Consider the following 14,554-nt stretch of genomic DNA (forward strand, 5'->3'; position numbering starts at 1 on the left):
TCTAGTCCAGGCACATCCTATATAACTACTGCTGTCTAAGTCTATACTGTATTCTAGTCCAGGATCATCCTATATAACTACTGCTGTCTAAGTCTACACTGTATTCTAGTCCAGGCTCATCCTATATAACTACTGCTGTCTAAGTCTATACTGTATTCTAGTCCAGGCTCATCCTATATAACTACTGCTGTCTAAGTCTATACTGTATTCTAGTCCAGGCTCATCCTATATAACTACTGCTGTCTAAGTCTATACTGTATTCTAGTCCAGGCTCATCCTATTTAACTACTGCTGTCTAAGTCTATACTGTATTCTAGTCCAGGCTCATCCTATATAACTACTGCTGTCTAAGTCTACACTGTATTCTAGTCCAGGATCATCCTATATAACTACTGCTGTACACATTTAAAGTTATTCTACTGCTGTCTAAGTCTGTACCGTACACTGTGTAAAGACACGATAATAAATATGAAAAGAAGAATGTGCTTTTGAAAAGTTTTTATTTTAGGAATCTTAGGTTACAAACACTGTGGCAAATTCAATACATTTCCCCATGTTACAGACAGCTGCATTCACTTCCTATATAAATACAATCACTTTATAGCAAAATACATATTTGCTCAATAGATGTATAAATAACTTAAACATTTCATAATAATTTAACAATGACAATAACTTAAAAATGGAATAGATTCTCTGTTTAAATATATTCTCCAAAAAGCTTAATAAATATAGTATTATTATTGTGTCCAGCACAAGATGTAGAAAGTAAGGGCCACAATGCGGCTACAAATGAAATGCTCAAGACCCTGCACATTTGATGTGAACAGAATCATGATGCATTTGAAATACATTTCACCAGTTTGCATGTTTCTTAGTAACAACAATAAATAGATCAATAATAAATAAGCAATGCAAAATGAATACAAAAAAACACAATATCCTTATAGGATATAAGGTACAGAAACATAGCGTGACTAAAATCTAGATGTACATCTCTATGTGATGATATAGGATGTGTTGGATCTAGATGTACATCTCTATGTGATGATATAGATGTGTTGGATCTAGATGTACATCTCTATGTGATGATACAGGATGTGTTGGATCTAGATGTACATCTCTATGTGATGGTATAGGATGTGTTGGATCTAGATGTACATCTCTATGTGATGATATAGGATGTGTTGGATCTAGATGTACATCTCTATGTGATGACATAGGATGTGTTGGATCTAGATGTACATCTCTATGTGATGATATAGATGTGTTGGATCTAGATGTACATCTCTATTTGATGATATAGGATGTGTTGGATCTAGATGTACATCTCTATGTGATGATATAGGATGTGTTGGATCTAGATGTACATCTCTATGTGATGATACAGGATGTGTTGGATCTAGATGTACATCTCTATGTGATGATATAGGATGTGTTGGATCTAGATGTACATCTCTATGTGATGATATAGGATGTGTTGGATCTAGATGTACATCTCTCTGTGATGATATAGATGTGTTGGATCTAGATGTACATCTCTATTTGATGATATAGGATGTGTTGGATCTAGATGTACATCTCTATGTGATGATATAGATGTGTTGGATCTAGATGTACATCTCTATGTGATGATATAGATGTGTTGGATCTAGATGTACATCTCTATGTGATGATATAGGATGTATTTGAATCCTGTATTTGGATCTAGGCGTGCACACAGAAGTCTTTCAGGAAGGTGAAGAGGATGTCAATCTCTCCAATGGCTTTCTTTATCCCTTTCCCCTCCTCCATCTGAAACAAGAAACCAAAAACAATGGGGGTTTAGACAAAGATCACATTCAATCAAATGTTCAATGGATTCATTTTCACTTTGATTAATGCATTAACTCTTGTTCATAACTTTTGTTTATCATGTTTCTTTGTGACAAGTATGAAAATGATCAAGTCTGTACAGGTATAATGGAGAATTACCCCGGCCAACTTCTTGCGGAAAGCAATGCTGTGGTGGTGGTCATTGTAGTGTTTAATAGCCTAGAAGAAAGAGAGAGGAAATCAGTCCCTTTCTCTGAGTGATAAAAACACCATCTCTACACAATATCACCCCTCAGATCTCTGACAGAGACAGAGACAAACAGAGTGAAACATAGGAGTGTGTTGAAAAGGTAAAGAATGGATGAAGAGAGAAGGGGATGAAATAAAGGAGTGTAGGTAAAGCAAATGACGGAGAGGAGAACTTACACAGCCGTGTTCCTTCAGGTCTCTGCTGACTCGGGCCAGGTCTTCCTTCAGGGCAGGGAGTTTAGGATGATGCTTGTCCTGCTTCTCCTTAGTGGTCAGGATGTTACTCAGGTAGAAGTCCAGGATGTTAGCATGCAGGCAGCAGATGTCTCTGTGGTTCTGCCATTGGAGACGTCAGTTCAAAGTTCAGTTCAAAGGCATCAATTCATTAGTATGATATGATTCCTATTGCCTACAGCTGCATCAGGTGGTAGAAATAGAAAATACAACACTAAACTAAATACCATTTCACACCAAGCTGTAAAATAATGTAGGCTAGACATGGATTAACATGACATTACTCATAGGTTTAATAGACAGACCTTTTTAGTATCGATGTCTGGCATCAGTTTAGTGTCAGTATCAGTGTCAGAACTTTGCGCCTGTTGAAACAGACAGGAATGGTATTATTAGGCTTTTTAAAGTCATTATCATAATGAAATAAACCCGCATAAAATACAAAATAATAGGCTACTAGTTCTACAAATAGAATATATTTAGTTTAGTCCTACAATTATAAGCCATTATGGAATATGATAAAGTAACTTACATGTTGAGCCACCAGCTGTACCATGGTGTCGGTATCCGCGCTGTGCAGGGGGGCGCTGAGCGGGCGATGGATGGAGTGCGCCACGGATTCGCGCAGCAGACAGACGCTCATCACCACTACCACAGCGGCTACGAGTTGGACCGAACTGAACTTCATATTGGCTACGGGAGATTTGTCTTTCTTCGTTTGAATAATAATGCGAAAATATCACAGTTCACCTGGAAAGAATAAATTACAGTCAGATATCTTGTTTTGATTTAGGTCAGCCTTATCTAATCCTATTTATAAGCTACACGCTACAGGTGATCATAAATCTATTTTGCAAGAGAGACCTGTTGTAATACTACAACCAAGACCGTAGATTAAACTGCTTACCTTACGGGTTGGTTTGGTAGGTTGTCATGTTTTCTACCTGGTAGGGACAGTATTTATATTGTCTTGGAGACGTCATTGTGGTCTCTTTCTCTGCATTCAGGTCAATCCGCGGGTATCCCCTCCCTCCCTCCCCAGCTTCCCTACCTGGGTTAACCAGGTCAACGTTATTACACCGAATTGCAAAACTATACACAAAAATAACATCATAGGCAGAAAAAAAGAGAAGATGATTTATGAATAAAAAAGATGACATAAGATAAATAAATGTGTGTTCCTAAATGAATGACGTCAAAAAGAGAACTGGTGGCCAAGGTTCGGGATGTTGTGTCTACGTCACCCAGTTATTAATATTTGAAATGATTGCGTCAGTTTTCTTCTCGTCAAGTGGTTTAGGATGCTGGAACACCCTATAGAGCAACTGTATAAGACTAACTGTAAACTCCCCTTGATGAAATGAAATATATGACAACACAGCAAACAGATCAGCCATTGAGGCCCAGGCTCTACACACATCATGATGTTTACAGTAGATCATGCGCTGCATCCCAAATGGCACCTTATTCCCTTTATAGTGCACTACTTTTGAACAGGGCCCATAAGGCTCTGGTCAGAAGTAGTGCACTATGTAGTGAATAGGGTACCATTTGGGACTTAAACCCAATAAAGGAGAGCTGGTGCACTTGAGACAGATTGAGGCAGATTCAGCACACAGGAGTTGCCAAGTGACCCTCTGAGAGAGCTTGGTTAGATCCCAAATGGCACCCTATTCCCTATGTAGTGCACTACTTTCGAACAGGGCCCATAAGGCTCTGGTCAGAAGTAGTGCACTATATAGGGAATAGGGGGCCATTTGGTACACTACATTTGTTCAGCCATAGTGGAAACCACTAGGCTCTTTCACAACTCGGGGCATTTTCCCTTGTTATTGGCGGAGGGTGAGCAACTATCATCAAACACAGCGGGACGGGTTTCTTTGAAGCAGACCAGTGTCGGCCTAGCTATATTGTTCCATTTGTTATCTTATGAAAAGTGTTTTAATGCGTCATTTTACGCAGTACCATTTCATACAACATTGAAACAGGCGGAGGGATAAACCAGTGTGTTTTCACTGAGCCACACATCATGGGCTGTTACCTGGTTATATTTCCTGATGACTATTACCTGGGTATGTCAGACCAACCATGGTTCCTTCCTGCTAAATGACCTGACTGTTACCTGGCTATATTTCCTGATGACTATTACCTGGCTATGTCAGACCAACCATGGTTCCTTCCTGCTAAATGACCTGACTGTTACCTGGCTATATTTCCTGATGACTATTACCTGGCTATGTCAGACCAACCATGGTTCCTTCCTGCTGAATGACCTGACTGTTACCTGGCTATATTTCCTGATGACTGTTACCTGGCTATGTCAGACCAACCACGGTTCCTTCCTGCTGAATGACCTGACTGTTACCTGGCTATATTTCCTGATGACTGTTACCTGGCTATGTCAGACCAACCATGGTTCCTTCCTGCTGAATGACCTGACTGTTACCTGGCTATATTTCCTGATGACTATTACCTGGCTATGTCAGACCAACCACGGTTCCTTCCTGCTGAATGACCTGACTGTTACCTGGCTATATTTCCTGATGACTGTTACCTGGCTATGTCAGACCAACCACGGTTCCTTCCTGCTGAATGACCTGACTGTTATCTGGGTATCAAATTAAACCTAATAAAATTGTATTGGTCACGTGCACATTTTTAGCAGATGTTTTGCGGATGTAGCGAAATGCTGATGTTCCTAGTTCCAACAGTGCAGTAATATCTAACAATTCACAACAATACACACAAATCTAAAAGGAAAAGAGTGGAATACTAGGAAGAGCAACGTCGGAGTGGCATTGACTAAAATACAGTAGAATAGAATACAGTGGGGGAAGGATACCTAGTCAGTTGTACAACTGAAATCTGTCTTCCACATTTAACCCAACCCCTCTGAATCAGAGAGGTGTGGGGGGCTGCCTTAATCAACATCCACATCTTCAGTGCCCGGGGAACAGTGGGTTCACTGCCTTGCTCAGAACAACAGATTTTTACCTTGTCAGCTCAGGGATTCAATCCAGAAACCTTTCGGTTACTGACCCAACGCTCTAACCACTAGGCTACCTGCCGCCCCAGTATGCACATATGAGATGAGTAAAGCAGTATGTAAACATTATTAAAGTGACTAGTGATTCCATGTCTATGTATATGGGGCAGCAGCCTCTAAGGTGCAGAGTTGAGTAACCGGGTGGTAGCCGGCTAGTGATGGCTATTTAACAGTCTGATGGCCTTGAAATAGAAGCTGTTTTTCAGTCCCAGCTTTGATGCAGCTGTACTAACCTCGCCTTCTGGATGATAGCAGGATGAACGTGGCTCAGGTGGTTGTTGTCCTTGATGATCTTTCTGGCCTTCCTGTGACATCGGGTGCTATAGGTGTCCTGGACGGTAGGCAGTGTGCCCCCGGTGATGCGTTGGGCAGACCGCACCACCATCTGGAGAGCCTTACGGTTGAGGGCGGTGCAGTTTCCGTACCAGCCCGACAGGATGCTCTCAGTTGTGCATCTGTAAAAGTTTGTCAGGGTTTTGGGTGACAAGCCAAATTTCTTCAGCCTCCTGAGGTTGAAGAGGTGCAGTTGTGCCTTCTTCACCACACTGTCTGTGTGGGAGGACCATTTCAGATTGTCAGTGGTTTGTATGCAGAGGAACTTGAAGCTTTTCACCTTCTCCACTGTGGTCCTGTCGATGTGAATAGGGACGTGCTCTGCTGTTTCCTGAAGTCCATGATCAGCTTCTTCGTTTTGTTGACGTTATTTTCCTGCACCTCCTCCCTGTAGGTGAGTCTCATCATTGTTGGTAATGAGGCCTACTACTGTAGTGTCATCTGCAAAATTGAGTCGGAGGTGTACGTGGCCACGCAGTCATGGGTGAACAGGGAGTACAGGAGGGAGCTGAGCACGCACCCCAGTGTTTTCGGATCTGCGAAGTGGAGGCGTTGTTTCCTACCTTCACCACCTGGGTGCGGCCCAGGTGGTGAAGACCAACCATAGTTCCTTCCTGATAAATGACCTGACTATTACCTGGGTATGACAGACCAACCATGGTTCCTTCCTGGTAAATGACCTGACTATTACCTGGGTATGACAGACCAACCATGGTTCCTTCCTGGTAAATGACCTGACTATTACCTGGGTATGACAGACCAACCATGGTTCCTTCCTGGTAAATGACCTGACTATTACCTGGGTATGACAGACCAACCATGGTTCCTTCCTGGTAAATGACCTGACTATTACCTGGGTATGACAGACCAACCATGGTTCCTTCCTGGTAAATGACCTGACTATTACCTGGGTATGTCAGACCAACCATGGTTCCTTCCTGGTAAATGACCTGACTATTACCTGGGTATGTCAGACCAACCATGGTTCCTTCCTGGTAAATGACCTGACTATTACCTGGGTATGACAGACCAACCATGGTTCCTTCCTGATAAATGACCTGACTATTACCTGGGTATGACAGACCAACCATGGTTCCTTCCTGGTAAATGACCTGACTATTACCTGGGTATGTCAGACCAACCATGGTTCCTTCCTGGTAAATGACCTGACTATTACCTGGGTATGACAGACCAACCATGGTTCCTTCCTGGTAAATGACCTGACTATTACCTGGGTATGACAGACCAACCATGGTTCCTTCCTGGTAAATGACCTGACTGTTACCTGGGTATGTCAGACCAACCATGGTTCCTTCCTGGTAAATGACCTGACTATTACCTGGGTATGACAGACCAACCATGGTTCCTTCCTGATAAATGACCTGACTACCTGGGTATGTCAGACCAACCATGGTTCCTTCCTGATAAATGACCTATTACCTGGGTATGACAGACCAACCATGGTTCCTTCCTGGTAAATGACCTGACTGTTACCTGGGTATGACAGACCAACCATGGTTCCTTCCTGGTAAATGACCTGACTGTTACCTGGGTATGTCAGACCAACCATGGTTCCTTCCTGGTAAATGACCTGACTATTACCTGGGTATGACAGACCAACCATGGTTCCTTCCTGGTAAATGACCTGACTATTACCTGGGTATGACAGACCAACCATGGTTCCTTCCTGATAAATGACCTGACTATTACCTGGGTATGTCAGACCAACCATGGTTCCTTCCTGGTAAATGACCTGACTGTTACCTGGGTATGTCAGACCAACCATGGTTCCTTCCTGGTAAATGACCTGACTATTACCTGGGTATGACAGACCAACCATGGCTCCTTCCTGGTAAATGACCTATTACCTGGGTATGACAGACCAACCATGGTTCCTTCCTGGTAAATGACCTATTACCTGGGTATGACAGACCAACCATGGTTCTTGGTCAAAAGTAATGCCATCAGAAGGTATTCATACCTCTTGACTTATTGCACATTTTGTTGCATTGCAGCCTGAATACAAAGTCAATTACATTTATTTTGTTTCTCACACATCTACTCCATAATGACAAAATCAAAACATGTTTTAAGACATTTTTGCAGATTTATTGAAAATGAAATAAAAAAATATCAAATTTACATAAGTATTCACACCTCTGAGTAAATACATGTTGAAATCAGCGATTACAGCTGTGAGTCTTACTGGGTAAGTCTCTAAGAGCTTTGCACACCTGGATTGTACAACATTTAAACATTTTCAAGCTCTGTCAAGTTGGTTGTTGATCATTGCAAGATAGCCATTTTCAAGTCTTGCCGGAGATTTCCAAGACGATTTAAGTAAAAAATGTAACTAGGCAACTCAGGAACATTCAATGTCATCTTGGTAAGCAACTCCAGTGTATATTTGGCCTTGTGTTGTAGGTTACTGTCCTGCTGAAAGGTGCATGCATCTCCCAGTGTCTGGTGGAAAGCAGACTGATCCAGGCTTTCCTCTAAGATGACATTTTTATCCCAAAAAACTCCCTAGTCCGTGCCGATGACAAGCATACCCATAACATGATGCAGCCACCACCATGCTTAAAAATATGAAGAGTGGTACTCATTGATGTGTTGGATTTGCCCTAAACATAACACTTTGTGTTCAAGACAAAGTTCATTTCTTTGCCACATTTTTTGCAGTTTTACTTTAGCGGCATATTGCAAACAAGAAGCATGTTTTGGAATAGTTCTTATTCTTTACAGGCTTTCTTCTTTTCCCTCTGTCATTAGGTCGGTATTGTGGAGTAACTACAATGTTGTTGATCCATCCTCAGTTTTCTCCTATCACAGCAATTAAACTCTGTAACTGTTTTAAAGTCACCATTGGCCTCATAGTGAAATCCCTGAGCTGTTTCCTTCCTCTTCGGCAACTGAGTTAAGTAGGACGCCTGTATCTTTGTAGTGACTGGGTGTATTGATACTCCATCCAATGTGTAATTAATAACGTCACCATGCTCAAAGGGTTATTCAATGTCTGCTTTCATTTATTTCTACCCATCTACCAATAGGTGCCCTTCTTTGTGAGTTATTGGAAAACCTCCCAGGTCTTCGTGGTTGAATGTGTTTGAAATTCACTGCTCGACTGAGGAACCTTACAGATAATTGTATGTGTGGGGTACAGAGATGAGGTAGTCATTTAAAAATCATGTTAAACACTATTATTGTACACAGAGTGAGTCCATGCAACTTATTATGTGTCTTGTTAAGCACATTTTTACTCCTGAACTAATTTAGCCTTGCCATAACAAAGGGTTTGAATACTTATTTACTCAAGACGTTTCGATTTTTAATTTGTATAAAATCTAATTCTACAATGACATTATGGGGTATTGTGTGTTGGGACAGTGACACAAAAAATCAATTTAATCAATGTTAAACTCACGCTGCAAGACAACAAAATGTGGAAAAAGTCAAGGGGTGTGAATATCTTCTGAAGGCTCTGTTAAAGGACTAGGGTGCTATTTGGGAAGCAGTCAATCATATGTTGATTAAATGAAACACGTCCATCACCTATGGAACAAAATTATTGCAGTGAATTACCACAAACGTATTCTATGTACATGAAGTCAATGAGATAGCTAATGGATACTGATTGTTCCAACATTTATTTAATATTTCCTCTCAACAGTGTTGTATCCAAACACACAGTGTATCTCTTATACAAACCTATACAACATGTTTCAATTGCATCAATGTTGATTCTTAGTAGTAGTAGTAGTGCATAATTCACTTTCCAACAGGGATAGTGTATCAAGAAATATATGAACAATGCAGAATCGATACTACAGTACAAAGATAAAATACAATAAAAAAGTAGTTCTCCATATAAAAAACTAAATCATTTAAAATAAATACAAAACTAGTTCTTTACACTTTATTCAATACATTATTACAAAACATCTGAACTAAAATCATACAAATAGGGAGGGTATCCCAGACCCAGCCTAGACACTCTGGATATATAAACCCAGACCCAGCCTAGACACTCTGGATATATAAACCCAGACCCAGCCTAGACACTCTGGATATATAAACCCAGACCCAGCCTAGACACTCTGGATATATAAACCCAGACCCAGCCTAGACACTCTGGATATATAAACCCAGACCCAGCCTAGACACTCTGGATATATAAACCCAGACCCAGCCTAGACACTCTGGATATATAAACCCAGCCTAGACACTCTGGATATATAAACCCAGACCCAGCCTAGACACTCTGGATATATAAACCCAGACCCAACCTAGACACTCTGGATATATAAACCCAGACCCAACCTAGACACTCTGGATATATAAACCCAGCCTAGACACTCTGGATATATAAACCCAGACCCAGCCTAGACACTCTGGATATATAAACCCAGACCCAGCCTAGACACTCTGGATATATAAACCCAGACCCAACCTAGACACTCTGGATATATAAACCCAGATCCAACCTAGACACTCTGGATATATAAACCCAGACCCAGCCTAGACACTCTGGATATATAAACCCAGACCCAGCCTAGACACTCTGGATATATAAACCCAGATCCAGCCTAGACACTCTGGATATATAAACCCAGACCCAGCCTAGACACTCTGGATATATAAACCCAGACCCAGCCTAGACACTCTGGATATATAAACCCAGCCTAGACACTCTGGATATATAAACCCAGACCCAGCCTAGACACTCTGGATATATAAACCCAGCCTAGACACTCTGGATATATAAACCCAGACCCAGCCTAGACACTCTGGATATATAAACCCAGACCCAGCCTAGACACTCTGGATATATAAACCCAGATCCAGCCTAGACACTCTGGATATATAAACCCAGACCCAGCCTAGACACTCTGGATATATAAACCCAGACTAGACACTCTGGATATATAAACCCAGATTCAGACTAGACACTCTGGATATATAAACCCAGATCCAGCCTAGACACTCTGGATATATAAACCCAGACCCAGCCTAGACACTCTGGATATATAAACCCAGATTCAGCCTAGACACTCTGGATATATAAACCCAGATTCAGCCTAGACACTCTGGATATATAAACCCAGATTCAGCCTAGACACTCTGGATATATAAACCCAGATTCAGCCTAGACACTCTGGTCATATAAACTCAGATTCACCCTAGTAGTCTGGACACTGGTCATATAAACCCAGATTGAGTCTAGTAGTCTGGACACTGGTCACATAAACCCAGATTCACCCTAGTAGTCTGGACACTGGTCATATAAACCCAGATTGAGTCTAGTAGTCTGGACACAGGTCACATAAACCCAGATTCACCCTAGTAGTCTGGACACAGGTCACATAAACCCAGATTCACCCTAGTAGTCTGGACACTGGTCATATAAACCCAGATTGAGTCTAGTAGTCTGGACACAGGTCACATAAACCCAGATTCACCCTAGTAGTCTGGACACAGGTCACATAAACCCAGATTCACCCTAGTAGTCTGGACACTGGTCACATAAACCCAGATTCACCCTAGTAGTCTGGACACTGGTCACATAAACCCAGATTCACCCTAGTAGTCTGGACACTGGTCACATAAACCCAGATTCACCCTAGTAGTCTGGACACTGGTCACATAAACCCAGATTCACCCTAGTAGTCTGGACACTGGTCACATAAACCCAGATTGAGTCTAGTAGTCTGGACACTAGTCACATAAACCCAGATTCACCCTAGTAGTCTGGACACTGGTCACATAAACCCAGATTCACCCTAGTAGTCTGGACACTGGTCATATAAACCCAGATTGAGTCTAGTAGTCTGGACACTAGTCACATAAACCCAGATTCACCCTAGTAGTCTGGACACTGGTCACATAAACCCAGATTCACCCTAGTAGTCTGGACACTGGTCACATAAACCCAGATTCACCCTAGTAGTCTGGACACTGGTCACATAAACCCATAACAATTGATTGTCTTCCTATCTGCAGTGGTTGGGCTATAGGCTGTGAAGCTAATGTCACTGTTGACATCACACCCTGTCCCCAATATATTCCTCTCAAGGGTCTGGCCCAAGGTAGTGCACTACATACAGAATAGGGTACTATTAGGGGGAGGACAGTGTGGTCCAGTGTAGTGTGCTGTCATCACACCTATCCGCTAGAGCAGTACACTATATATTTTTTATTTGACCATTTTACCGGTTTAGGACATAGTGTGTGTCAGTGGTGTTCTCTTCCCCCAAAAGTCATCCTTCCTCCTCTTAACAGTAGTGCACTACATAGGGAATAGGGTGCCATTTGGGATGTATTGTGAGGGGGGTCAGCGCGTCCTGTTATCTCTTCCCCCAGAAGTGGTCCTTCCTCCTCTGGGCTCGGTCCAGGACCTGGGAGGCCATGGAGCAGGACGCTGCTGACCTGGATGAGATCTGGGACATCCTGTCATCTGGAGGGTCACCAAGGGTCAAGGGTCAGAGGTTAGTCAGGTCAGGGACAGAGTGATCAGCTGACTCCCAAAGATTTCCAACCTCAGCTATCCTTTATGTTTTATGTCATGGAGATATTGAAGCAAATGTCTCATTTTATTTCGTGTAAGAGGGGGTGTCACTTCCCTTGTATCAAGACTTTAACACTGAAATTACCCCCAAGACTTCCTTTAACACTGAAATGACCCCTAAGCCTGCCTTTAACACTGAAATGACCCCTAAGCCTGTCTTTAACACTGAAATTACCCCTAAGCCTGACTTTAACACTGAAATTACCCCTAAGCCTGACTTTAACACTGAAGACCAACATCAGTCTAGTTAGTCTACTTGTGATAAACTGAGCTTTAACTTATCCAGAAGTCCAGGACACCAGAGGGGTATACTACAAAACAGGATGAAGGAGTTAGCCAGATAACAAAATAAAATATATATTTCTAAGCCTGAAATGGGCATGTCTAATTGATTCAACAACCAAAAACACATATCTAAGTTTAGGTTTCTTAATGAACCAGAAAATGTACATATTATCAGACTAATGTGAAGAAGCTTGTTCTTGCTACATTACCTTCATCATCAGACTAATGTGAAGAAGCTTGTTGCTGTTACATTACCTTCCTCATCAGACTAATGTGAAGAAGCTTGTTGCTGTTACATTACCTTCATCATCAGACTAATGTGAAGAAGCTTGTTGCTGCTACATTACCTTCCTCATCAGACTAATGTGAAGAAGCTTGTTGCTGTTACATTACCTTCATCATCAGACTAATGTGAAGAAGCTTGTTGCTGTTACATTACCTTCATCATCAGACTAATTTGAAGAAGCTTGTTGCTGTTACATTACCTTCCTCATCAGACTAATGTGAAGAAGCTTGTTGCTGTTACATTACCTTCATCATCAGACTAATGTGAAGTAGCTTGTTGCTGCTACATTACCTTCATCATCAGACTAATGTGAAGAAGCTTGTTGCTGCTACATTACCTTCATCATCAGACTAATGTGAAGAAGCTTGTTGCTGTTACATTACCTTCCTCATCAGACTAATGTGAAGAAGCTTGTTGCTGTTACATTACCTTCATCATCAGTTCCACAGCCACCACCAGGACACAGCAGCAGCTCAGACGTCCTCAGGCCTAAATTACCTGGAGTAGAGAAGACAATGGACACCTGTTCTGTTAGTTGTTGTTGTTTAGGGGTTACGTGTAAATGCCTAGATAACAGTACATTTTAGCGTTCCATGTTATTACACATGATGCACAATACTGCTGCAGTTATAGTCTGTTGTCTTCCAATCAACTCCATAGTAGTTTCTATCTCAGGTGTTTCTTACCCCAGGTGTTTCTACCTCCAGGTGTTTCTTACCCCAGGTGTTTCTACCTCCAGGTGTTTCTTACCCCAGGTGTTTCTACCTCAGGTGTTTCTACCTCCAGGTGTTTCTTACCCCAGGTGTTTCTACCTCAGGTGTTCCTACCCCTGGTGTTTCTTACCCCTGGTGTGTCTTACCCCAGGTGTTTCTATCTCAGGTGTTTCTTACCCCAGGTGTTTCTACCTCAGGTGTTTCTACCCCTGGTGTTTCTTACCCCTGGTGTGTCTTACCCCAGGTGTTTCTACCTCAGGTGTTTCTACACCAGGTGTTTCTACCCCAGGTGTTTCTACCTCAGGTGTTTCTACCCCAGGTGTTTCTACCCCAGGGTGTTTCTTACCCCAGGTGTTTCTTACCCCAGGTGTTTCTTACCCCTGGTGTTTCTACCTCAGGTGTTTCTAACCCCTGGTGTTTCTACCCCTGGTGTTTCTATCTCAGGTGTTTCTACCCCTGGTGTTTCTACCTCAGGTGTTTCTACCCCTGGTGTTTCTACCTCAGGTGTTTCTACCTCAGGTGTTTCTACCCCTGGTGTTTCTACCTCAGGTGTTTCTACCTCAGGTGTTTCTTACCCCAGGTGTTTCTTACCCCTGGTGTTTCTACCTCAGGTGTTTCTAACCCCAGGTGTTTCTACCCCAGGTGTTTCTTACCCCAGGTGTTTCTACCTCCAGGTGTTTCTTACCCCAGGTGTTTCTACCTCAGGTGTTCCTACCCCTGGTGTTTCTTACCCCTGGTGTGTCTTACCCCAGGTGTTTCTACCTCAGGTGTTTCTACACCAGGTGTTTCTACCCCAGGTGTTTCTACCTCAGGTGTTTCTACCCCAGGTGTTTCTACCCCAGGGTGTTTCTTACCCCAGGTGTTTCTTACCCCAGGTGTTTCTTACCCCTGGTGTTTCTACCTCAGGTGTTTCTAACCCCTGGTGTTTCTACCCCTGGTGTTTCTATCTCAGGTGTTTCTACCCCTGGTGTTTCTACCTCAGGTGTTACTACCCCTGGTGTTTCTACCTCAGGTGTTTCTACCTCAGG

The 14,554-nt window shown here is 42.4% G+C and overlaps 2 protein-coding genes across 5 annotated transcripts in view; both read right to left on the reverse strand.

Moving 5' to 3' along the window:
• Positions 1–545: 545 nt before the first annotated feature.
• LOC145861324 (uncharacterized) lies at positions 546–3,206 on the reverse strand. Its single transcript, XM_082963295.1, has 5 exons — positions 2,831–3,206; positions 2,604–2,663; positions 2,242–2,400; positions 1,975–2,034; positions 546–1,794 (listed from the first exon to the last, which is right to left on the reverse strand). The coding sequence occupies exons 1-5, from the start codon at positions 2,984–2,986 to the stop codon at positions 1,708–1,710; spliced, it is 522 nt and encodes a 173-aa protein (XP_082819421.1). The 5' UTR covers positions 2,987–3,206; the 3' UTR covers positions 546–1,707.
• Positions 3,207–9,305: 6,099 nt separating this feature from the next.
• LOC106593065 (nuclear protein MDM1) overlaps positions 9,306–14,554 on the reverse strand; it is a 38,459-nt gene continuing 33,210 nt past the window's right edge. For all 4 annotated transcript variants that reach the window (XM_082964262.1, XM_082964261.1, XM_082964260.1 and 1 more), the window contains 2 exons: positions 13,243–13,311; positions 9,306–12,131 (listed from right to left, as the gene is read on the reverse strand). In XM_082964262.1, the coding sequence (XP_082820388.1) occupies positions 12,022–12,131; positions 13,243–13,311 (179 nt within the window). In that variant the 3' untranslated portion in view covers positions 9,306–12,021. The remainder of the gene's footprint in view (positions 12,132–13,242; positions 13,312–14,554) is intronic.

The sequence above is a fragment of the Salmo salar genome, chromosome 17, assembly GCF_965601325.2.
Source record: "Salmo salar chromosome 17, fSalSal1, whole genome shotgun sequence".
Taxonomy (NCBI): domain Eukaryota; kingdom Metazoa; phylum Chordata; class Actinopteri; order Salmoniformes; family Salmonidae; genus Salmo; species Salmo salar.

Excerpts from the sequence above, each read along its gene's own strand:
- LOC145861324 (XM_082963295.1), bottom strand. The coding sequence starts at position 2,986 with ATGAAGTTCAGTTCGGTCCAACTCGTAGCCGCTGTGGTAGTGGTGATG. Across the intron at positions 2,401-2,603 it reads CAGACATCGATACTAAAAAG|AACCACAGAGACATCTGCTG; the intron begins GTCTGTCTATTA and ends CTCCAATGGCAG. Across the intron at positions 1,795-1,974 it reads TCCGCAAGAAGTTGGCCGGG|ATGGAGGAGGGGAAAGGGAT; the intron begins GTAATTCTCCAT and ends TTCTTGTTTCAG.